The sequence below is a fragment of the Malania oleifera genome, chromosome 6 (genome assembly GCF_029873635.1).
Source record: "Malania oleifera isolate guangnan ecotype guangnan chromosome 6, ASM2987363v1, whole genome shotgun sequence".
NCBI classification, from domain to species: Eukaryota; Viridiplantae; Streptophyta; class Magnoliopsida; order Santalales; family Ximeniaceae; genus Malania; species Malania oleifera.
The window spans coordinates 39069241-39096427 of record NC_080422.1 but is presented as its reverse complement, the minus strand read 5'-3'; the positions used below and the strand labels follow the sequence as shown (position 1 = coordinate 39096427).

General features: G+C 36.9%; 1 protein-coding gene across 1 annotated transcript in view; it reads left to right on the top strand.

The window, feature by feature from the left end:
* Nucleotides 1–25573, top strand: part of LOC131157535 (ACT domain-containing protein ACR11) — a 36212-nt gene extending 10639 nt beyond the window's left edge. Inside the window, exons 5-10 of the mRNA XM_058111764.1 lie at nucleotides 23742–23826; nucleotides 23974–24033; nucleotides 24469–24524; nucleotides 24690–24795; nucleotides 24900–24968; nucleotides 25211–25573. Of these exons, the coding sequence (XP_057967747.1) occupies nucleotides 23742–23826; nucleotides 23974–24033; nucleotides 24469–24524; nucleotides 24690–24795; nucleotides 24900–24968; nucleotides 25211–25273 (439 nt within the window). The 3' untranslated portion in view covers nucleotides 25274–25573. The remainder of the gene's footprint in view (nucleotides 1–23741; nucleotides 23827–23973; nucleotides 24034–24468; nucleotides 24525–24689; nucleotides 24796–24899; nucleotides 24969–25210) is intronic.
* The last annotated feature ends 1614 nt before the right edge of the window (nucleotides 25574–27187 follow it).

The window sequence follows — 27187 nt, the reverse complement described above, 5'->3', positions numbered from 1 at the left end:
ATATGATCTGGAAAACAAAAAAAATTTTATCTCTCATGATGTTTCTTTTGAAGAAAATGTTTTTCCTTATCATCTCATACCTCCAAACCCTACATCTTCTACCCAACCAAACATACCTATCCCCAGTCCCTCATCTCTCCCTCTTTCTCCCTTGGTATCCTCACCCTCACCCTCACCATCTTCCCCACCACCCACTTCACCCATCTCTTCACGATCAAAACTAACCATCACACATCCCTCTTACTCAGGCGATTATATCTGCCCTCTTTTACCAAAGTCTACTATGGCTTCACAAGTTTCAAGATCTTCCTTAGGTACGGTTTATTGTCTCTCCTCTTTTTTATCTTGTCATCATTTTTCTAATCATCATTTGACTTTTCTTTCTGTTATATCCCAACATCCCGACCCCACCTCATATTCTCAAGCTGTGCACCACCCACATTGGCGTGATGCCATGGCTGCTGAAATCTAAGCCTTAGAAGCCAATCATGCCTGGATTCTTCAACCCCTTCCATCTGGAAAAAAACCAATTGGCTGTAAGTGGGTGTTCAAAACAAAAATTCAGCTGATAGATCCATAGAACGACACAAAGCTCGCTTGGTGGCCAAGGGCTACACTCAGGTAGAAGGTTTGGATTATCATGACACTTTTTCTCCTGTTGCTAAACTAGTTACCGTTAGGTGTCTTCTTGTAGTGGCTGCAGTTTAGAATTGACATCACTTTCAATTGGACGTCAACAATGTTTTTCTCCATGGTGACCTCGATGAGGAGGTTTATATGATCCCTCCACTGGGTTATTGCACACAGGGGGAGACTCGTGTTTGTCGTCTTCAGAAATCACTCTATGGCCTTAAGCAAGCCTCTCGCAATTGGTTCTCTAAATAATCTTCTGTTTTACTTGCTTAGGGTTTCACCCAATCTCAGGCCGATCGCTCTCTCTTCACCTACTCTCGGGGTCAATCTTTTACTCTCATACTTGTTTATGTTGATGACATTCTCTTGACAGGCAATGATCTCTCCGATATTAGCAATTTCAAGGCCATGCTTGCTCAAAAATTCAAACTCAAGGATCTTGGCAAACTAAAATATTTCCTTGGCCTCGAAGTTGCTTGCTCTCCCACTGACATATTTGTTACTCAACGAAAATATGCTCTTGACATCATACTGATAGCGGTCATCTTGGTGCTCGTCCTGCCAACTTTCCTATGGAACAAAATCTCAAGCTCAATAATATTGATGGTGATCTTCTCTTCGATCCAAGCTCGTTTCGATGACTCATTGGGCGTTTGATATATCTCACCATCACTCGTCCCGACATTGTGTTTACAGTCAACATTCTAAGCCAATTTATGCACCAGCCCAGACAAACACATTATAATGCTGCTGTATGTGTTCTTTGGTACATTAAGGCATCTCCAGGCCAAGACTTATTTTTTTCAACTGTGTTAATTACGGTGTTATCTCGAGAGGGGGGGGGGGGGGGGGATGAATTGGGTATTTTCAAAAATTAAGTCCTTTAAGTTCTAATTTTGAAAACTATCAATTACGAACTTGCAATCTACTTAATACCTAACTTAATGTTTCACAATTAATCAATTTAATGTGTGTCCTTACCTAGCATACAATTTTACCCAATTACAATCAAACTTATCAAATGCTTAACTCATACACAATAAACAGATAATTTAAATGCAGGTGGAATTTAAAAGCATTAAGGGAAGAGAGAAGACAAACACGATTTTTACGAGGTTCGGCCTACCGCAGCCTACGTCCTCGCCTTGAGCAACCCATTCAAGGATTCCACTAAAAACCCACTCCTTTAATTGGGACGGAGCTTCACTTACAACCTACTGCTTACAAGAGGCATAACTTCCTCCTCAATCCCGGTTCACAGCCCGAACCGTGTATACAAAATAAAGATTACAATTTCTGCAACAACTCAAAATGCTTCTAACCAAGCTAGTGAGTATAAGATAAATCCTAGTACATAATCATATGATAAATACTTGAAGCTCAATATGTGTGTAATAATATGACCTTTATAAGAAGAATGATATACTTCACAAATCTACCTTTTTATCAAAATTTTCCAAAAAATAATTTTTATAGATAAATGCTTTGGAGAACTTAGGGTTTGAGTTCAAATCACTTTATGCAAAAATACGAAATAAGATCTTTAAAAAAATAGTCTTGAATATTATGCAGATATAAGTTCTTGCTATCAAATAACTCGTAAGATTAAATCCTTGAATAAAAATATAACTTTGAATATTTCAAAGATTTAAAACACTATTTTTCAAATATTTTTTAAACCAATAAGATAGATCTCTTTGGATATAAGTATAACTTTGAATATCCCAAGGATTGAAAACTTTAGAATACTGTTCCCAAAAGATTTTTCAAATAAATAGCTGTGGGAAAATTAGTTTCTTGCTCCCAAATTTTTTTTTCAATAAACGAATAATGGAAAAGATGACTGATTAATAAAAAATTTAAAGCCCAATAAAATATTTTTCCAAACCTCAAAATCAAACCAGATTTAGTAGAAGTTGTGCGTGTATTTGCTTAGATCTTGAATATGCGAATGCCCATAGAAATGTGACTTCTTTGTAGTGCAGACAATGATTCTTAGCAATATGTTCAAAGCTTCTCAATGGTATGCCAAAGATTGATGCAATCAGCTTAAGGCTCTCAAGAGATAGGCAAAAAGTGGTGCTCTATGGTTTAGAGATTGTTTTTATAAGTGTTTTTGGCCCTAGATTAAATCCTGGCCGTTGGATCATTTGAAAACAAGAGTTTTCATCTGTCTCCGCGCTGAAACATGAATCAGCGTCCCGACCTTTGTCAATGAATGGGTACGTTCGTCAACGAGTGTATAACACTCGTTCGTCGACGAGACCATGAGTTTGTCGATGAGGCCATGAGTTCGTTGACGAGAGCACTGTTTGAACTTTTTGGGCTCTCGGTATTTGTTCGTCGACGAGACAACACTGTTCATTGCCGAGTGGCCTTCATTCGTTCGTCGATGAGGCTATTGGGTTCGTCGATGTGGCCTCTAAAATTTGCTTCGAGAATTTTTTTCAACTTAGAACTAATGTAAATGTATTTTTCATGAAATGCATGAGTCCTACTCTGTCTAGGGTATATTTGAGCTTCGAGTTATATCATATGACATATGTAAATACATTCAATTCTAAATACCCATTCCCATTGAAGATTTTGAACTTGAAGCTTGCTTCTTCATCCTTTTATTCTTCTAGTTCCATGGATTGAGCCAAGTGATATGTACTTTAGTTTCCTCGTGGCTTCCATATCAAACTTACCGTTCGTGCATTCTAAATCATGATCCTGTTCACAAACTCAATTGCACAAGTCAAATACCAAGTGATTTGTCATTATCATAACACTATAACAGGATTGGACTCATAGAGTCAACAATATTCTCCTTTTTGATGATGACAAATACATGAGCAAAAATGGGTTACGCCTAACAAGGCTCCCCCTAAGATAATGTATGATTTAGAATTCAGCAATATAGGTTACACACAATGATGTTCATACACATTGTAGAATATGCAATATCTTCGCTAGTATATATGTCTATACTATACTCTTCTCCCCCTTTATTTCAAAGAGAAAAAAAAAAAATATTGCTTACTTCTCCCTCTTTTTGACAAAAGAAAAAAATCATAATTTATTTTTTTCTTACAAACTTCTCCCAAAAATCATTTTATCATTTTTGCTTTAATATCTTCCCCTTTTTGACTTCAAACAAAAGGTATATATATAAAAATGTTCTGACAGAAATATATCTCATCTTTGCAAAAAAAAAAAAAAAATGCAACCTTTATATTTCAAAATTGTACTGTGAAATATATCTTCCTATGTTATTCAATTTACTTCTCCTCCTTGTTAATGTATATCTATGTTGTTGAATTAAATTTCAATGTGAACATACACAGAGTGTCAATTTACATATACATGGATAAGCAAAGTAGTTATTAAAGTTCAAAGATTTATGCGAGCATCAACATGTGTCATGTATCCAAAAAATTTAACATGCACTCACCATGCTTTGAGTTTAATACTAAATGTGAGAAAAAATTTGCCAAATGTGAAATGTTTAACCAAATATTAATGTTAATGTATGTTGCTCCCCCTTAATTATGTAGTCTAATGTAATTCTAGGCAACTTCTTGACTATGCATCAGACCTAATTCACGTCTAATTTGGATAAACCTATCCTCCGGAAGTAGTTTCGTGAATATGTCTGCCCATTGTTCATCTGTGCATACAAACTCAAGTGTCGCATCTCCTTTTTGCACATGCTCACGACGAAAATGATGTCGAATTTCTATATGTTTAGTTTGTGAATGTGATATAGGATTCTTTGAGATGTTTATTGCACTCATATTGTCGCATTTTATAGAAACTGTGTCATAGTGTAGTCCAAAATCCATAAGTTGTTGTTTCATGTACAACGTTTGAGCACAACAACTTCCAGCCGCTATATATTTTGCCTCGGCTGTTGAAAGAGCAACTGAATTTTGCTTCTTTGAAAACCAAGATACTGACGAATGTCCTAGGAAATGACTTGTTCCGCTTGTACTTTTTCTATCAACTTTGCTACCGACAAAATCTGCATCTGAATAGCTAATAATCTCAAAGGAGGTATACTTAGGATACCATAATCCATATTCAATGGTTCCAATCAGATATCTAAGTATTCTTTTAACAACTAATAAATGGGACTCTTTAGGTGCAGCCTGAAATCTTCCGCACAGACATATGCTAAACATTATGTCAGGCCTGCTGACAGTCAGATAAAGTAGGCTACCAATCATCCCATGATAGAGTTTAACATCTACTGGTATGCCTTGTTCGTCCTTGCCTAATTTTAAAGAAGAGCTCATTGTGTTCCTAGAGTTTTACCATCTTCCATATTAAACCTTTTGAGCAAGTCTCTAATATATTTCGATTGATTTATAAAGATTCCATGTTTTGTTTGTTTGATTTGAAGTCCTAGGAAGAAGTTGAGTTCTCCCATCATGCTCATCTCAAATTCATTTTGTATACAACTTGTAAACTCATTGCACAACTCTTCATTTGTTGCTCCAAAGATGATATCATCTACGAATACTTGTAATAGGAGCAAATTTTCATTTTTAGCTTTTATGAAGAGTGTTGTATCGATCTTTCCTCTAGTAAATCCATTTTCCAGTAGAAAACCGCTTAGCCTTTCATACCAAGCTCCTATGCTTCAAACCATACGAGGCTTTAGTTAGTCTATAAACGTGATTTAGATGCTTATGCTTTTCAAAACTTGGGGGTTGATCTACATATACTTCTTCATTTATGTAGCCATTTAGAAATGCGCTTTTGACATCCATTTGATACAACTTGAAATCCTTAAATGCAGCAGAAGTTAATAGCATTCGAATGACTCCCATTCTAGTGACAGGTGCGAAGGTTTCCTCAATGTCTATTCCTTCCTCCTGGTTTTATCCCTAAGCTGCTAGTCTTGCCTTATTTCTAGCAACTATTCCATGTTTATCTTTCTTGTTCTTATATATCCATTTTGTTTCAATGACTGTCTTATCCTCAGGTCTGGGAACTAATGTCCAGACTTTATTTTTCTCAAACTGATTTAATTCTTCTTGCGTAGATATAACCCATGATTCATCCTCAATTGCTTCACTCACATTTTTAGGTTCTTCTTGTGATAAGAAGACAAAATGACTAATCATATTTCTAATTGAGGATCGTGTAGTTACTCCACGAGATGGTTCTCCTATAATTTGATCTATAGGATGATTCTTTATGTACTTCCATTCTCTAGGTAGTTCATTAATCTTTTTCTCTACTTGAATATCTTCAGTGGATGTTTCCTTAACTTCAGTGTTCTTATAAGAATTATCTTCAATAGATAATTTTTCAAATTCCTTATTAATCTCAAGTTCATTCTCATCAGTCTTTTGAGCACATGGATTGGATTCATCGAATACAAAGTGAATGAATTCTACAACGGTTAATGTTCGTTTATTATATACCCTGTAGGCTTTACTATCTAAGGCATATCCTAGAAAAATATCTTCGTCAGATTTCATATCAAACTTTCCTAAAAGTTCATTGTCTCTAAGTACAAAACACTTGTAGCCAAAAACATGGAAATATGAGATGTTTGGTCTATGGCCATTCCATAATTCATATGGAGTCTTATTTAGAGATGGTCTAATCAGGACTCTATTTAGATCATAACTGGCGGTATTTACTGCCTTAGTCCAGAAGTACTTAGGTAATTTATGTTCGTTAAGCATAGTTTTGGCCATTTCTTGTATAGACCTATTCTTTCTTTCAACAACTCCATTCTGTTGTGGTGTTCTAAGAGCTAAAAAATTATGAGATATTCCTAATGAATCACAGTATTCTTCCATACCTTAATTTTTAAATTCTCTACCCCTTTCACTTCTGATTTTAGTGATAGCGTATCCTTTTTCATTTTGAATTTTCTTGCTCAGTTTAATAAATTGTTCACATGCTTCATCTTTGTAACCTAAGAATAGTACCCATGTAAATCTAGAGGAATCATCAACGATAACAAATGCGTATGATTTTCCTCCTAAACTCTGAATTGAGTTTGGACCAAATAAGTCTAAGTGTAGCATTTGGAGTGGCTTAATAGTAGAGATTACTTTCTTCTTCTTAAAACTAGATTTTGCTTGTTTTCCTAGTTGACATGCATCACAGATTTTGTCTTTCACGAATTTTGTCTTAGGCAGTCTCTTAACTAAGTCTTCCTTAACTAGTTTAGTTATTAAGTCCATGTTTGCGTGTCCTAGTCTCCTATGCCAAATCCAACTAATTTCATTCATAGCAGAGAAACATGTCACACGTTGAGAAGTTAAGTTATCAAAGCTGGCGGTATATACATTTTCATGACGCTCAGCAGTGAATAGGATTTTGTTATCAGTTTTATGTCCAACAATGCACTTGTCATGTTCAAAAGATACTTTATAACCTTTATCACACAGTTGACTTATGCTTAATAAGTTATGTTTTAAACCATCAACTAGTAAAACATCATCTATAAAGAGTGATGAATCGTTATCAACTTTACCAACACCTATGATCCTTCCTTTTGCATTATCCCCATAAGTGACAAATCCTTCGTCCTTTGGTGTGCTGGATGCGAATTTAGCTTTATCTCCAGTCATATGACGTGAACATCCGCTGTCCATATACCATCTATCTTTCAAGGAGGATGATCTCAAGCATACCTGCAATAGACATTTAAGTAACTATTTTTGGTACCCATTTTTTCTTGGGTCCATGGGGGTTAGTGCTTGAATCTCCTTTAACTCTCCATACCTTTTTCATCTTAACATCTCTGTTCTTAAAAGGACAATCAAATTTTATATGACCCATCCTTTTACATTTAAAGCATGTAGTATATTTATAAGAGTCTTTTGATGGAGCATAAGTCTCTGATTCTCTTACAAAATAACCCATGTAAAGATGTTTTTGTTTTAAATTTTCCTTTCTATTAAAACCAAGTCCTTCTTTATCTAGGGAATTTCTTTGTGCCCCAAGAAGTCTTTCAAAGTTACTGTGGCCCTCTGCGAATTCATGAATAATTTTAGAACTGTCTTTCAAATTTTTTTCGAATTCCTCGATTTCTAAATCCTTTCCTTTTATCACAGATGCATGGGACTCATTCAGTTTTTCAAAAAGCTTTGAGAGTTCTTTTACTTTACATTTCAAATCAGAAATTTTCTTAGTTTTTTTCTCAAGCATTTTAAGAGTGTACAAGTATTCTTGTTGCAATTCATTATAAGAAAGCATGTTATTTTCATTTTCAGAATCACTGGAATAATAATAAGATGCTGAGAAAGATGATTGTACCTTAAGATCATCATGTGCCATTAGACACAGATTGGCAACCAGGTCATCACTGGACTCAGTGTTTGAACTGCTTGTGCTGTGCGTGTCCCAACCAACTTTTAGAGCCTTCTTCTTTTTCTTTGAGGCTTTCATCAGTTTAGGACATTCAGGCTTGATGTGTCCAACCTCTCTGCAATTGTAGCAAGTTGGCGACTCTTCCTTTTGTTTCCTTTTGCTAGACTCTCCTCTTTTTGATTTCGAGTTCCGGAATTTTCTGTTAAACTTCTTATTCTTCTTCAGGAACTTTTTGAACTTCTTTGTTAGCATGGCCATGTCATCTTCTGATTCTAAGTCATTTCCTTCACTAGAGCTGCTAGATGATGCCTTAAGAGCTGTAACTCTCTTTGCTTTATTCTGCTCATTTTTCCTCTTGTTTATTGCTAGCTCATACGTGATGAGAGAACCAGTCAATTCATCAGCCGAAATCTCTTTAGATTCCTTTCTTCGGCTATAATAGTAACTTTAGCTTCCCAAACTGGTGGTAGTTCCCTAAGGATTTTCCTGGTCAACTCATAAGTAAGGTAAGATTTACCAAGAGCATTTAATGAATTCGTGATGTGTGTGAATCTAGTGTACATGGATTGAATAGACTCATCAGCAGTCATTTTAAATGCTTCATATTCACTAGTCAGCATATCTATCCTACTATCTTTTACTTCCTTAGTGCCTTCATATGTTACTTCTAATTTTTCCCATATTTCTTTAGCAGTTTTATAGGCCATTACCCTATTAAACTTATTAACATCTAGTGCAGAGTATAGAAGATTTATAGTAGTAGCATTTATTTGAACATATTTTCAATCATCATCAGTATACTCATCTTCTTCTTAGGTACATTTACTTTATCAACTACTTTCATAGGAACATGGTTTCCCTTATAAACTATTCTCCACACTTTCCAATCAACATTTAAAAGATATATACTCATCATTCGTTTCCAATAGGCGTAATTTACACCACAGAAAATTGGTGGTCTAGTGGACGAGTGTCCCTTACCGAATGGGGTTACACCGGTGTGTGCCAATTTGATCTTTTACAAAAATAAAGGTTAATGCTATGTAAACCCGCTTTGATACCAAATGTGAATTACGGTGTTATCCCAAGAGAGAGAAGGGGGGGGGGGGGGGGATGAATTGGGTATTTTCAAAAGTTAAGTCCTTTAAGTTCTAATTTTGAAAACTATCAATTACGAACGTGCAATCTACATAATACCTAGCTTAATGTTTCACAATTAATCAATTTAATGTGTGTCCTTATCCAACAAACAATTTTACTCAATTACAAACAAACTTATCAAATGTTTAACTCATACAAATAAACAAATAATTTAAATGCAGACGGAAATTAAAAGAGTTAAGGGAAGAGAGAAGACAAACACGATTTTTATGAGGTTCGGCCTACCCCAGCCTACGTCCTTGCCTTGAGCAACCCACTCAAGGATTCCACTAAAAACCCGCTCCTTTAATTGGGACGGAGCTTTCCTTACAACCTGGTGCTTACAAGAGGCGTAACTTCCTCCTCAATCCCGGTTCACAGCCCGAACCGTGTATACAAAATAAAGATTACAATTTCTGCAAGAACTCAAAATGCTTCTAACCAAGCTAGTGAGTATAAGATAAATCCTAGTACATAATCATATGATAAATACTTGAAGCTCAATATGTATGTAATAATATGATCTTTATAAGAAGAATGATATGCTTCACAAATCTACCTTTTTATCAAAATCTCCCAAAAAATAATTTTTATAAATAAATGCTTTGAAGAACTTAGGGTTTGAGTTCAAATCACTTTATGAAAAAATACCAAATAAAATGTTTTAAAAAATAGTCTTGAATATTATGCAAATCTAAGTTCTTGCTATCAAATAACTCGTAAAAGATTAAATCCTTGAATAAAAATTTGACTTTGAATATTTCAAAGATTTAAAACACTATTTTTGAAATATTTTTTGCACCAATAAGATAGATTTCTTTGGATGCAAATATAACTTTGAATATCCTAAGGATTCAAAACTTTAGAATACTATTCCCAAAAGATTTTTCAAATAAATAGCTGTGAGAAAATTAGTTTCTTGCTTCCAAAAAGATTTTTCAATAAACAAATAATGGAGATGATGACCAATTAATAAAAAATTTAAAGCTCAATAAAATATTTTTCCAAACCTCAAGATCAAACCAGATTTAGCAGAAGTTGTGCGTGTATTTGCTAAAATTTTGAATATGCAAATCCCCAGAGAAATTTGATTTCTTTGTAGTGCAGGTAGTGATTCTTAGCAATATGTTCAAAGCTTCTCAATGGTATGCCAAAGATTGCTGCAATCAGCTCAAGGCTCTCAAGAGATAGGCAAAAAGTGGTGCTCTAGGGTTTAGAGATTGTTTTTATAAGTGTTCTCGGTCCTAGATTAAATCCTGGCCGTTGGATCATTTAAAAACAAGAGTTTTTGTTCGTGTTCGCACTGAAACGTGAATCAGCATCCCAACCTTCGTTGACGAATGGGTACTTTCGTTGACGAGGCCATGAGTTCGTCGACGAGAGCACTGTTTGAACTTTTTGGGCTCTTGGTATTTGTTCGTCGACGAGACAACGCTGTTCATCGCCGAGTGGCCTTCATACGTTCGTCAACGAGGCCATTGGGTTCGTCAACGAGGCCTCTAAAATTTGCCTCGAAAAATTTCTTTCAACTTAGAACTATTGTAAATGTATTTTTCATGAAATGCATGGTCTTAAGTTCTTTCTATGGTATATTTGAGCTTCGAGTTATATCATACGACATATGTAAATACATTCAATTCTAAATACCCATTCCCATTGAAGATCTTGAACTTGAATCTTGCTTCTTCATCCTTTTATTCTTCTAGTTCCATGGATTGAGCCAAGTGATATGTACTTTAGGTTTCTCGTGGCTTCCATATCAAGCTTACCGTTTGTGCATTCTAAATCATGATCTTGTTCACAATTTCAATTGCACAGGTCAAATACCAAGTGATTTTTCATTATCAAAACAGCATTGGACTCATAGAGTCAACATACTGTCAACACTCTTCAAGTCTCAGCCTATTCTGATTTGGACTGGGCTAGTTGTTCACTCACTCGCCGCTCCACCACCGGTTTCTTCATTCATTTGGGCCCTAACCCCATTTCCTGGCGCACTAGGAAACAAAATAGAGTCTCTCGCCTCTCCGCCGAAGTTGAGTATCGGGCACTTGCTTCCACTACCTGTGTATTTACATGGCTCAAAACTTTTTTAAATGATCTTGGTGTACCGCATTCCCAGCCTATGCTATTATATTATGACAATATATCTGTTCCTCACATTCCCAGCCTCAATTGGTTACGATTTTATCAAATTGTTGCTGTAGTTGTTTTATACAATTGTGGGTAGGTGTGAGAAATTAACTAAAATACTCGCAAAAGAAGATTTTTAGTTAGACATGTTACTGTCATTCTTTAAAAAGGGTCAAAGTGTATAATCTTACAAGTGGCATGTAATGCACAATCTAAGTTCTCACTAATGCTAAAATGGGGGCTTCGAATGTAGTGGCTTAAGAATAATTTGAATTATTTGTAGGCATTTTAAACTCTCACAAACTCTTAATGAGTCTAAACTTTGAAATCTAATGTTTGATTTATTTTGTTTGTTGCTTAATTAGATTGTGAAATATGATTAGAATATGCATTTTATGTAGAATTTATATTATGATAAAATGTAAGATTTATTTTGGAGTTACAACATATTTTTTTCTTCTATTTTCTATAGAACCCTTCTTATTGATTTTTTATACTATCTTTTTCACTTGTATTAACTCAGATTATGATTTCATTAAATTGTTGTTGTAATTGTTTTATATTGTCAGATTACCATTTTACCTAAAAGCTTAAGCTATTAGGTAGTGGGCCAACAATGTGTATCAAGCTTTAACACTCCCCTGCACGTGTAACTCGACAGTACGTGGAGAGATAAACACATGATAGATAACACTTGACACCCATTACAGAGGAATACAATAATTTTTTAAACACTACATAATAAATGCAGGCAAGAGACTAGAACCCAGGGCCTCTTGGTTATAATCAGCTCTAATACCATGTTGGACTACGTCTTTACCTAAAATCTTAAGTTGTCATGTTGTGGGTCAATAATGTATATCAGGTTTTAACATAAATAATTATTAGGGAAATATCTACACTCTCCATTTTCCAATTATTGTGTAATTATTATAGAGCAGATATTTAGGAGTAATTTGGGATCTTGTTCCTTGACTCATGTATATAAATACACCCTTATAATGTTGAAGATCAAATATAGAAAAATGCCTTTATTCAAACTCTAATATGGTATTAGAACAAAACCTAATTTTCTTCCCTAACCTTTCTTGCCGCCGCTCACTATTTTTGAACACATGCAAAACCTAATTTCTTCTCCGTTCCGGCAGCGTCTCTGTCTCAGTCATAGCATCGCCGGTGTTTTTTTTTAGTTCTCAGTCGTAGTCTCTCTCTCTTAGTCTGGCGAAGTCTCATCTTAGTCGTCCCTCTCAATCCGGCAAAGTAGCAGTCAGTGCAGTAGATTTCCGGTAGTCTCTCTCGGTGTTTTTTTCTTTCTTTCTCTCTATTTTTCTGGCGGCTTCTCGGTTAAGGCTTTCCGGAGTTTCTGTACGTGCTCAATTCTGGCCGTATCTCCGTGGCAGTACCCTCTGACTCGTTCAACTCTCTCTCTATTTTTTTTTCTGGCCGTTTTGTAGTTCCTCTGCTTTGAAGTCTTCAGTTGTCTCAGTGCTTCTTAGTTCGTCTTCTCTAGCAGCTCTTAAGTCCCGGTTGGTGCATCTCCTGTGTAGTGCGACCAAACACGGCCGCCGCATCCATTGATCTCACCAATCCCAGTAATAGCCTCCTCTCTTTTTCACATCACTCCGACCACCCTCCCGTGAACAGCCCCAGTCCTTCTTCACGTCGCCGACACACAGCAACAATAGCAACTCTAGCCTCCATACTTGCTCCTCCACTCGGTCAGCCCCAGCAGCACAGCTACAGCTAGCACTTCTGTGCACCTTCTCTGGCAAAGACACTGCACAACCATGCCACGAGGCTCCCTCATTCTCTCCTTCAGTCTCCTTCCATCTCTCCAGCCTCTGGATCTCTCTCATCTCTCAGTTGTAGGTCCTCTGGCATTCCTCCGTCTGCGGTCGTCTTCTCCGGCAAGCGCAGTAGTAGAGCATTTGTAAGCCTTCAGATCAATTTTTCAGAGGAGCGGTTTCTCGGTCACTGTGTCGGGCATCAGAATTGCCATTCGATCCACACTTTTCCGTGGTGCCGCCCATAACTCTCTTGTTGTTCCTAATAACGGATACAACCTATTTGTCCGACTCATTCGTGCCTAGCAGGCCTAGCCTCTTTATCTCTGCTCTCAGCTCCACCTGAAAAGGCTCCCACGCAGCACTCCGACAGCACCTTCGGCTTCTCTGATTAAACAATTGCTGAATTTACCTTTCAGTTCTTACGGCAAGGCTATCGACTCGAAGATTTATATATACATATATATTTTTTGGCCGTCGCAGAGATCGGATTTGACCCGATTCAGCAGTTTGATTCAGCTGCACTGATTTGACATTATGACCAACATCACATTTGGTTCTTCAATGGTTGCAAATATTGTCACAGGTTCTTCAACTTCTCCTGGGATTGCTATCCCTGGTCTCACAAGCGAACAATACCGTCAACTCTTGGATCTTTTATCGTCCTTGAACACCAATTCTACCAATTTTGTTGGTAACCTTGCCTCTTGTCATTTTGCTTCTTTTTCTAATACTGAATGGATTTTTGATTCAGGTGCCTCCGATCATATGATTTCCAATTTGTCTTCTCTTGATAATATTAAACTTCTTAACCCGCCATGCCCCATTAAGCTTCCAAATGGTGACATCGTTCTTGTAACTCGTACCAGCACTATGCGTTTTCTCCTAATTTCTCTTTCTAATGTTCTTTATGTGCCTTCATTTAAATTTAATTTATTGTCCATCAACAAACTTACCACTGATCTCAATTGTGTTGCTATATTTCTTCCTACCTTTTGTGTTTTTCAGGACCTATCAACGAGGAGGCTGATTGGAACGTGTGAAGTACGAGATGGACTTTACCATTATAAACCTCCCTCTGCCTCAGTTTTCCACTCTCAGCGTGTTTCTGACACTACTCTTTGGCATCAATGTCTTGGTCACTCTTCTATTTCATGTATTTCGAAAACTTTAAATATTTCTTGTTCTCATTTGCCTTGTGATGTTTGTGTTAAAGAAAAATACACTCGTTTACCTTTTTCTTTGACTACAACTAAGAGCACATTTTGTTTTAATCGAATTTATTGTGATATATGGGGTGGTTATCCTACAGTTTTACTTTCTGGTGCATATTATTTTTTAACAATCGTGGATGACTACTCGCGTGCTACATGGGTCTATCTTATGCGCATGAAATCTGATACTTTCACTTGCCTTAAAAATTTTTACGCCATGGCTCAAAATCATTTCAATTGCACTATTAAGCATGTATGCACTGATAATGGTAGAGAATTTCTATCCACTCTGCTTCAAACTTTTTTCCATGATCAAGGCATTTTTTATGAGCGCACATGTGTGGATACACCTCAACAAAATGGTGTTGCCGAGCGTAAACATCACCATCTTCTTAATGTCGCTCGATGTTTACGTTTTCAAGCTAATCCTCCCATCTTTTTTGGGGCGAATGCATTCTCACTGCCACCTATTTAATTAACCGCACTCCTTCACCCAGCCTCAATCATAAGTGCCCTTATGAACTTCCTTTTCAGAAACCACCTTCTTATACACGCTTGCGAGTGTTTGGGTGCTTGTGTTATGCCCAAACCGCTCGCCAACATCGCGATAAATTCTCTCCTCATGCTCTTTGATGCGTTTTCTTGGGTTATCCTTGCTCATCATAAGTCTTATCGTGTATATGATCTTGAAAACAAAAAAATTTTCATCTCCTGTGATGTCATTTTTGAAGAAAATGTTTTTACATATCATCTCATACCTCCAACTCCTACATCTTCTCCCGTACTTCCCCTTCCTATTCCTGATATACATCCTTCCTACACTTTCCCTACCCAATCAACCACATTAACCCCTAGCCCCTTACCTCTCCCTCCTTCTCCCTTGGTATCCTCATCGACATCCTCACCCTCACCCCCTTCCCCACCACCCCCTCCACCCGTCTCTTCATGGCCCAAACGAGCTGTCAGTGAGTCTGTCACACATCCCTCTTACTTGGATGATTATATTTGTCCTATTTTACCAAAGTCCACGTCTTCACAAGTTTCAAGATCTTCTTCAGGTACGGTTCATTGTCTCTCCTCTTTTTTATCTTATCATCGTTTTTCTAATCAACATTTGGCATTTCTTTCTGTTATGTCCCAACATCCCGAACCCACCTCATATTCTAAAGCTGTGCTACACCCGCATTGGTGTGATGTCATGGCTTCTTAAATCCAAGCCTTAGAAGCCAATTATACATGGGTTCTTCAACACCTTCCACCTGGAAAAAAACCAATTGGCTATAAATGGGTGTTTAAAACAAAAATTCGGGCTAATGGATCCATAGAGCGACACAAAGCTCGCTTGGTGGCCAAGGACTACACTCAGGTAGAAGGTTTGAATTATCATGACACTTTTACTCCTGTTGCTAAACTCGTTATTGTTAGGTGTGTTCTTGCAGTGGCTACAGCTCGGAATTGACATCTCCTTCAATTGGACGTCAACAACGCTTTTCTCCATGGTGACCTCGATGAGGAGGTTTATATGACCCTTCCACCGAGTTATTGCAAACAGGGGGAGACTCGTATTTGTCATCTTCAGAAATCCCTTTATGGCCTTAAGCAAGCCTCTCGCAATTTGTTTTCTAAATTATCTTCTGTTTTACTTGCTGAAGGGTTCTCCTAATCTCAAGCCGATCACTCTCTCTTTACCCGCTCTCGGGGTCAATCTTTTACTCTCATACTTGTTTATGTTGATGACATTCTCTTGACAGGCAATGATCTCTCCGATATTAGCACTTTCAAAGTCATGTTTGCTCAAAAATTCAAACTAAAGGATCTTGGAAAACTGAAATATTTCCTTGGCCTCAAAGTTGCTCGCTCTCCCACTGACATATTTCTTAATCAACGTAAATATGCTTTTGATATCCTCATTGATAGCGGTCATCTTGGTGCTCGTCCTGCCAACTTTCCCATGGAACAAAATCTCAAGCTCAATAACACTGATGGTGCTCTTCTCTCCGATCCAAGCTTGTTTCGGCGATTCGTTGGATGTTTGATATATCTCGCCATCACTCATCCCGACATTATATTTTCAATCAACATTCTCAGTCAATTTATGCACCTACGCAGACAACCACATTATGATGCTGCTGTACGTGTTCTTTGATACATTAAGGCATCTCCAGGCCAAGGCTTATTTTTTCCTACTGCCAACACTCTTCAAGTCTCAGTCTATTTTGATTCGGATTGGGCTAGTTGTCCCTTCACTTGACGCTCCACCACTGGTTTTTTCATTTAGTTGGGCATTAGTCCAATTTCTTGGTACACTAAGAAACAACCTACAGTGTCTCACTCCTTCGCCGAAGCTGAGTACCGGGCGCTTGCTTCCACTACTTGTGAACTTACATGGCTCACAACTCTTTTAAATGATCTTGGTGTACCGCATTCCCAGTCTATGTTCTTATATTATGACAACCAAGCAGCTCTTCACATTGCCCAGAATCCTGTTTTCCACGAACCTGCAAAACATATAGAAATCAATTGTCATATTGTTCGTGAAAAGTTACGAGTTGGCCTCTTCTTCACTAAGCATATTCCTACCCATAGTCAACTTACTGATATCTTCATCAAAGCTTTGGGTCGTGAACATTTTCAAGACTTATCACGCAAGTTGGGCATTACGGATCTCCATGCTCCAACTTGAGGGGGAGTATTAGAGAAATATCTACACTTACATTTTCCATCTATTGTGTAATTATTATAGAGTAGATATTTAGGAGTAATGAAGATCAAATATAGAAAAATGCCTTTATTCAAACTCTAATAATAATTGTGAGAAGGCATGAGTAATTAACTAAAATTCTCACAAAAGAATATTTTTGGTTATACATATTACTCTCATTCACTAAAAAAAAAAAAAAGAGTTTATAATTTTACAGGTGGCATGAAATGCACAATCTATTAAGAATAATTTGAGTTATTCCTAGGCATTTTAAAGTCTCACCAAACTCTTAAATGACTAACCTTTGGATTCTAATTTTTAATTTATTTTGTTTTTCATTGCTTAGATTATGGAATATGATTAAAATATGTATTTTATAAAGGATGCATATTATGCTCAAATTTAAGAGTTATTTTGCACATCTTCTACAACTTTTTTTTTTCTCTAGTTTCCAGTAAAACCTTTGTCATTGAATTTTTACACTGTCTTTTCACTTTTATTAACTCAAGATTAATAATGAATGTATGGTGTTACTGATCAAAAGGATTTTATTCCTTTATACATTAAAGATAAATATTAATTATTGATATTTCATCTGTATTTAATTATGATGGCTTTTATATTGTCTAAAAAACTGTTAGGTTTTAAGTGAAATTAAAAATATTCTTAAAGAGTAAAATGAGAACAATTAAAATATTGCATGTGATGAACTTGAATTACAGTGTTCGCATTAGATTAGATTGCTTTACCCTTGATAAAAGAATAGTTATAGCAAACAATAGTAGTTGATGGCTCATTTTAAATACAGGCATTTTAAATACAAGGGATAAATAGACATACACTCCCTAACTATTTAACATGTTACAAATGCCCCCTTTAAATTTAAAAAGTTAAGGGTCAAATTGTAAAACCCCCTTTTAACTAACTATTTAGTTACATAAAGATCCCTTCTATTAGAAAAACTGTTAATGGAAAAATGCCTTAAGCACGAATCATTTATAAAAATTTGTACTTTTGTTTTTGGGGGCAAGATTGCTTTACAAGCCTAAGGAACACACAAACGTCATACATATTGTGATATTTGGTTCCATTTTTGGATGCTTTATAAAATTTGATGTTCTTTATTTAATTGAATTCACAGGTAATTATTGGAGTTTGTGCTTATTGGTTGCTAATTTTATTTTATTTTTGACACTAATTGTATTTAATTACGTTATATAACTATTAGAACCTTCAATAATTGCATAAAATTCCTTTCTTCTATTATATGTTAATAATCTGTGGAATTGGTATTTCTGTAGTTTTCCCTTTTTGTATTAAATTTTTGAATGACAAGCAGATAAGAATTTTTGATAGAAGTGTATTTTTATTCCAGAACAAGAAAAAATAAAAGAAAACATATAGGTACAGGCCTTGTTAAATAGGATTCTTCACCATGCTTATAGAACAAAATTTATTAATCATAATCTTTCTTAGGCTTACAAGAGGAATTTTTGTTCAAAAAATTTATTGATCATAGATTTATTTCCATGCTTCTTATTTAAATGGTAGACACATGGCAGAAATTCAATGCACAATGAAATAAGCTTCTGTTATTAGTGAAACATTACATGGATACAACTACTGGTTATCGGAATTGCTTAATGGCTGAAGTAGATCTGAATCTTAATGGGTACTACTGTCAATAACTGGGAAAAAAAACTAGTTTGCTTTGTGCAATGCTGGAACCCAAACTGATTTATTGGTCCCATTTTGTTGGGCGTGATGAAGTTTTGAGAAATATGAACAAAGATTCTTATTGCTGTCAATGAAGAAATCTTCCACACATTTTCACTTTATTGTATCAGCATATATACACGTATACAAACTCTATTCTAGCCAAGAGAACTAAAATCAAGCCTCACATTTACAACATTGAATATTTGATATTTATTACAATCATAATGTCAGCCTATAAATCAGGACTTGTGATTGGGAGCTTGATTTGAGGAGTCTTTCTTTATACGCCCCCGCAAGATGGAGTAGCCATTGGCTGAGCCAATCTTGATTTTTAGAGTCTCCATGCATTGTCGTAATAATGGCTTGGTCATTAAATCTGCTAGCTGATCTTGAGTGTTGACATGTTGAACATTGAGAATTTTGTTTTGAACCATATCATGAACAAAATGTAGATCAATCTGTATGTGTTTCATCCGAGAGTGCTGAATAGGATTGAAACAAAGATGTGTCGCACCCAGATTATCACATAACAATGTTGGTGTATGTTTTATTGATAGCCCGAGTTTTTTGAATAACGATAGCAACCACATGGTTTCAGAGGCAGCATTGGCAAGAAATCTATACTCAGCCTCGGTTGATGATCTTGCAACAACTTTCTGTTTTTTTGAACCTCATGAAATGGGATTAGAACCAAGGAAACTTATGTATGTTGATGTGGATGTATGATCATCAAAGTTGCCTGCCCAATTAGCGTCGGAATATGTGGTAATAGCAAAGTTGGAATTTTTTTAATATGAATGCCATGGAAAGTGGTTTTTTTCAAGTACCGGAGAAGTCGCTTTGCTGCGGCCCAATGAGTTACGGTGGGTTTATGCATAAATTGTGACATTTATTTACTGAGAAACAAATGTCTGGGCGTGTGAGGGATAAATACTGAAGGCCTCCAATAACACTTCGAAACTTGGTACTATCAAATGATGTTGTTCCATCAACTAGCTTCTGAGCCATGCTTGTAGACATCAGGGTAGATACTTCCTTTGCACCCATCATATTTGTTTTTGAAAGAAGGTCCTGAATGTATTTGTGCTAGGATAGGAAGAGACCGGATGTTGTTGGAATGACTTCCATGCCCAAGAAGAAATGAAGCTGGCCCATGTCTTTTATGGAGAATTGAATTCCAAGTTGTTTAATGATATGAGAAAAAAATCGGATCGCTGCAAGTGATGACCAAATTATCCACATATACCAAGAAATAGCACAGAACAGAGTTTTGTTGGTAGATAAATAAGGATGAGTTTGCCTTTGAATTATGAAACCCGAGACTCACAATAGCCATTTTGAGTGCCGAGTACCAGGCTCTAGGAGCTGTTTTAGGCCATAAATTGCCTTATTTAACGTGCAAACATAATTAGGTGTCGATGCATCTTTGAATCCCGGGGGTTGGGCCATATAAACTGTTTCAGTTAATTGGCCATGCAAAAAGGCATTGTTAACATCAAGTTGTCTTAAAGGCCATCCCTGCATTACAGCAATTGTTAGAACAGTTTGAATTGTTGCAGGCTTCACAACGGGGTTAAAGGTTTCCTTGTAATCCAACCCAGTACGTTGATTGTAGCCTTTGGCAACAAGTCGTGCTTTAAAACGATCTATAGACCCAGTAGGTTTTCGCTTGACCCAGATTATCCATTTGCACCCTACGGGTTGACAATTAGGTGGGGGAGGGACCAGTTCCCATGTGCCATGGCGCATAAGGGCAGTGAGTTCTTCTGACATGGCTGTTCTCCAGTGTGGTTCAAGAAGAGCTTGTCCCACACAAGTTGGTTCATTGGTGCTGGGAATGGGATGTTTGGTTGTGGAATTTAGTTGTTTGGGTTTATGGATGTTATTCATCGACCGAGTGGTCATGCAGTGGGTTCGCGTAGGTTGTTCTGCTGACGAGTCACAAGTAGTTGGTATGTGACCAAGGTTCAAATCAGTGGGTTCATGCGAATGTGAGGATGATGTCGCAATGTCATGCGATGCAAGGGAGTTAGGGCCTGGGAAAACAGAGTTAAGATGTTGGGAATGAAGAGAAGAAGTGAAAGAGGCAGTACCTGGGGGTGATGTGAAGGTGTTTGCTTCTGCCGAAGTCACTGGTGGAGGCTGGTGAATGAATGGAGGCATGCCGAGAAGGGGTGAAGCACTTGTGGAGGACAACGATGATGCTATTTTTTTAGAGAGACCATTCCGGGTTTCATCAAACTGAACATGTCTGGAGTGATACATTTTGTTGGTAGATGGATCAAGGCACTTGTAGGCATTTTGGGTCAAAGAATAGCCCATGAAGAGATAGGGAACTGCTTTGGGCTGCGTTTTGTTGGTGTTATATGGCCGAGTGAGTGGAAAGCATAAAAACCAAATTTTTTTAGCTTCAAATAGTTTGGTGGTTGTTTAAATAATGCTTCAAATGGAGATATATTTTGAAGGAGAGGGGTTGGTTGATGGTTAATAAGGCATGCCGCAGTGGAAAAGGCATAGGGCCAATATGTCAAGGGTAGAGAAGTATCATGTAATAGAGTAAGGCCTGTTACCACTAAGTGACGGTGACGACCCTCAGAAATACCATTTTGTTGCGGTGTATGAGGAGCGGTTGTGAAGTGGCTTATTCCATGAATGGAGAAATATTTTTTTAAAGCCGTAAACTCACCACCGTTATCTGAATATATGGTTTTGATTTTGGATTGAAATCTGGTTTCAACAAGATGTTTAAATTGGGGAAATATTGTGCTGACACTGGATTTCGTTTCCATAGGGTAAAACCAAATATATTTTGTGAAATGATCAACCAAAATGAGATAATAACGGGATCCATCAATGCCAATAGTATTGGAGTGTCCCCAAACATCAGTATAGATTAAGTCAAGAGGGGCATGACTTTGAAGACTATTTTGTCGAAATGGGAGCTTGTGAGCTTTATTAATGGAACAAGAAGTACAAAGATGAGAGACAACTTTTTCTTTTTTTATTGAAAGAGAAAAAGAGTTGACAAGGTGTTGGACAATTTTATGAGATAGATGTCCAAGACGATTGTGCCACCCTTCAATGGAGGTCTGTTCATGTACATTTGCAACAATAGGTGGAGAAGACTTCACCATTGACTCCGGAAGAGTGTAAACACCATTTTCACATGCACCTTTGAGTAGGACCGCCCCTGTGGTCTGATCCTTGACAAGAAAAAAAGAGGGATGAAATTCAACAAAAACATGATTGTGAGTGGTAAAATGATGAATAGAGATAAGATTTTTTCGAATATTAGGAACACAAAGGGTATCATTTAAATGAAAAGAGCGTGTGGGTGAGTGAAGAACCAATGAACCAATGTGAGAGACATGCAAACCTGAACCATCACCGATGACAACCTCGTCAGTGCCATCGTAGTTAGTATGGACAGATAAATTAGCCAAATCACCAGTGATATTGTGGGAGGCTGCGGAGTCTATAAGCCACTTTGTGTTTGGGGCTGGTACAGTGGAGGCACAGTTGGCCATTGCTATAGGAAATTGGACACGAGCACAATATTTAGCAGTATGGCCCAATTGTTCACATAGTTGGCATTTTGGTGTGTAACGCTGTTGGCCATTGGGCCTAGGCTTTCTATTGTCTCGTGGGCCGCTGGTTTTTTGGTATTGGGCCTGAGAGTTGTGGTTCTGTAGGGCTCCATTGCTGCGGTCAGAACCATTTGGTTTTGAGAAGCCCGTGGAAGAGTGACCCCCAGAAGAGGAACCAGAGCCAGATTGCGGAGTAGAGTAGTTTGCGGAGGCGACCAGCTGCTGGGATGTGGCTTCGAGGCAACGGAGGTACACATCGTGACCTATCGTGACCTACAAGAAGGTCATGTAACTCCTCGAAGGTGAGAGGGCGTTCCTGGGCACGAATAGGAGCTGCAATCTCGTGAAAATCAGCACCCAGACCATTGAGGATATAAAATGTTAGATCATCATCAAAGATTGGATGATCGATGAGGGAGGTTGCATCTGCGAGAGACTTGACTGTGTGGAGGTACTCTTGAATTGACTGATTTCCTTTTTTGATCAGAGTAAGTTCCTCCTTAAGTTGCATTGCCCTAGTCCGAGACTTGCTTGCGTACATTGTGTGTAATTTTTGCCATGCTTCTTGGGGGGTTTTGGCAATGGAGATGAAGGGTGTAATAGTGGTGGTCGTAGAGGCCAGAATGTCACTGAGGATAAGCTTATCTTGTCTTATCTAGTGTGTTCTTTGATGAGCAGAAGTGGAGGGATCATTGGATTTAGGGCAAGGCTTATCGCCCGTAACATAATCAAGGATATTATATCCAATGAGCAGTGCTTCGAACTGGGCACGCCATTGAGGAAAGGTGGAAGGAGTGAGTTTTTCGTTGATCTGAGCAGTGATATTGAGAGCAATAAGGGGAATGTCTATTGGAGATGGTGGGGTTACAATCAGGTTATGGGTATCGTCAGAGGAAGGGATCGAAGGCTCGGTGGAGGTTGGCTCTACTGATACCATGATGAAGTTTTGAGAAATATGAACAAAAATTCTTATTGCTGTCAATGAAGAAATCTTCCACACATTTTCACTTTATTGTATCTGCATATATACACGTATACAAACTCTATTCTAGGCAAGAGAACTAAAATCAAACCTCACATTTACAGCATTGAATATTTGATATTTATTACAAACATAATGTCAGCTTATAAATCAGGACTTGTGAATAGGAGCTTGATTTGAGGAGTCTTGCCTTATAGGGCGGACATGCAATTGCATACTCATATATACTTCCATCACTTCAAGAAAATGTTAGATCAATTTAAGAATTATTCACCAAATGACGACCTCATAGTTTTTGTACATGCTATTATATTTTTGCATGTACATGTCTGTTGTTCTCGAAACTGATGCTTCTTGATTTGGTTAGCGAACTGCCTCTCCGAAGTTTGCACGTAGATGCCTTATTTGGGAACATCTGTTTATACATTTCCTGGAATGCTTTTCTACCAGTATTTTGGATTGGACCTTGTATTGGCTGCTCTTCAGTGGTCTTGATTAGCAAGTTGGTTGGGCTTGTTTTTGCAGTGCTACTGGAAGAAAAGTTGAGGATCCAGAGTTGCTCGAGGCAATTCGTTTGACAATTATAAACAACCTGCTTCAGTATCACCCGGTAGTCCATGAGAATTTATTTCTGTGCACAAGACACCACCTGATAAATTAGATCTTGTTGGACTGTCCTCTATTTATCTGATGTCTCTGAAGAGACTAAATGTCCTCTATCTAGCATTATCTTTAACCTTTTGAGTTGTTGGTCCAGGAATCAAGCTCCCAGCTAGCCATGGGAGTTGCCTTTGGAGTCATGCCACCCAAACAGCAGGTTCTCAACAATGTTATTTTTTCTAATAATTTTAGAACATTCACAAACATATGTTGAATTTGTGATGTTTACTCTAGCAAATTGCTACAATTTATTTCTGCATGTTTTTTTGACTGTTACAAGTTCCTCATTCGTTATTTGAAGGACTTATTTGGGCTATCCTTCTTTTTTCCTGAGATAATGTGACTTCAGTAATTGTTAAAAGAATACATGGTCTGTTGAGAAATGACATAGGCCTTTTCAGTTCCATTAGTAAATTTCATTTTGATATCTTGTGTGATCTCGTGATGCATGCCCAGTTGACAGAAAACATTGTAGAAAAGTAGTACTTTAGCCAGAGCACAGCTCCCCACTTTTCAAGTTGGCATGTAGTAACCATTTGATATAATTTTTTTCAAAATATTTATTGATATTTTTGTTGTTGGAAAGTTTCAGGTTGATGTGGACATAGCAACTCGCGTAAGTGTCTATGATGAAGGACCCAACAGAAGGTATTGCATGACACCGGTTTTTTCTCAATGATTGGGGTTTGCCCCTGGCAGCATCCGACTCACTACAAAAATTTCTTTGTTTGAGGCAACTTATCATGCACATGAGCTTGGAAGGGTCACTTATAATGTTTTGGGTGTTTTAAATGACACATTTTCTCCTTGCAGCTTGCTTTATCTGGAGACAGTCGACCGACCTGGATTACTGGTGGATATTGTAAAGGTTGTCACTGAAATTAACGTTGCTGTTGAATCGGGAGAGTTTGACACTGAGGTGATATAGAACTATGAGCTTTTATAGGTTTTTTTTTAATTTGATTTATTTAACTGAAGTGCAAGCATATAACTATTTCTTGAAATTTTGATTTTGGCTTCTAGGGTTTATTGGCCAAGGCAAAATTTCATGTCAGCTACCAGGGCAAAGCAATCAGCAAGCCTCTCCAACAGGTGAGACGAGAGCAACCATAGGGCAAATTAAGAAATTGCCTATACCAAATGAAAACTAGCCTGACCGAAATTTAAACTTCATAACAACCCTTACCACTGCCAAATTATAGGGAATTGGGGGTGGATGCTAGGCTAGGATGGCATACATCTTTGCCTTCTATGCCTACCCAATATTTCCATTAGTGAACTAACTGATGTTTTGTTGCTCTTGTTTTGGCATTTAACACTATCAAAATTGGCAGGTTCTCGCTAATAGTTTGCGATATTTCTTGAGGCGACCAACAACTGAGGAGTCGAGTTTTTGAGCCACTGTAAAGTGGGACAATCTCAGAGGAGTATATGCTAAATTGCATTTTACCACTGTACTACTTACATCATGTGGAATGTTACTGCAATAATCTCCTCAATAGTAGGATATATCCTCTCTCTCTCTCTCTGCAACACCTAATATAAAAAAAAAAAGCCCAAAAAAAAGAAAAGATGCAAAACTATCCAAGAAAATTGTTAATTTATGAATGTGGCAGTATCCTAGAACTGTTATAATTGTGGCTGTTCCGCCTGGCAGCATGAAGTTGGTCCTGCAATAAAGGCTACATTGGGGCTCAGAATATTTGAACTGCCATAGTATTTAGCAAACTAATTCAAGTAAAAATATTTTTAAAATTCTTTACTCTAATAATAGACAGGGAATTTTCTCTAAGTTTGATGATATATGAGCAAGATTGAATGCCATGCAATTTTCTTTTTGGATTAATCAATGAACTGTAAGCCAATGTAAACTAAAAATTTAAAAATGTGAAAACAAGATGAATGAATAATACAACTTGTTTATTTGATTATCATGATAAGAAAATGTTTGAAATTTAAAATATTGATGCTAAAATTTTAACACAAAAGTACTGATAAAGTATTTCCATTGCTTTGAAATTGAAGCAAATGAATTTGTTGCATGTTCAAGTCTTTCTCATATATTGACTACTGATAAAGTGATTTCCGGACAAGGCCCTCAACTGTAAAGTACGTGTACTTTCCATGTCAATTTTAAGGTTGTTGAGAAAGCTTAATGCTCCATGATGGACCACATAAGCACAAATTCTCTCCAAATAATTATATATGATTTTGTGAGGATTGGTAGGTATGATACTTGAGAAAATAGAGAAATGTAAGTAAGTAGATTTGGTAAGTATGATACTTGAGAAAAAATAGAGAAATGTAAGTAAATAAATAGATACAAATGATTTTGCTTGGATTGGTAAGTATGATACTTGAGAAAATAGAGAAATGAAAGAAAATAGATACAAATTTATGTGGTTAGACTTATAATTTACATTCATGGGAGATGACAAAAAGGCTTTTACTGTTAAGCAGAGATACAATATAAGAACATCTAAGATGTTATGATCTTTGACATTTCAAAGTTTCACAAAAGTACCTATATATACATCCCGTTAAAAGCAATTCTCTCTTAAACTGAATTAGCTCTCCCTCAAAGTAGGGTTGCTAACTTTCCTTGAGGGGTTTTTAATTTTGGTTCAATACCAAAAAAGAAAACCTCTTCTTTTCAATGAGAGAATAAATTCTTAATTTATTACAAATAACTCCTATCTAGAAAGTGAGATTTATTACGAAATACGAATGTATTGATCAACACATGAGAAGACAAACAACTTTTCTCTTGAATGAGAGCTTAAATGAGATATTTATTGTGAAGCATTCATATGGGGTTGACCTAAGTATATGAGGCTAGTCTATCATTAACAAACCCCGCCCCTTCTATTCACATATGAATGATAATTTCTTCTTCTATCTTCTCCGTTTAATGTCCCCATGGGCATACCATGTGAACTGGGAATTCCAATTAAGTCCAAGCAATATTTGAACTTAGCTGGTGTTATAGACTTTGTCAACATATTTGTAGGATTATCAACAATATTAATTCTCTTTACAATAATTTTTCCTTGAGAAATAAAATCACAAAAAAAATAATGCTTGACATCAATATGTTTTGCTTTTTTATGAAACATTTGATGCTTTGTTTAAGGAATGACACTCTGAATATCACGATGAACTATAGTATTGTTCTAGCAAGATGTAAGTTCACCAATCAAATCTTGTAACCAGCTAGCTTCTTTGACTGCCTCTATTGTTGCCATGTATTCTGCCTTGGTAGTAGATATTTCAACAACATATTGTAGACTTGCCTTCCAACTTATGACACA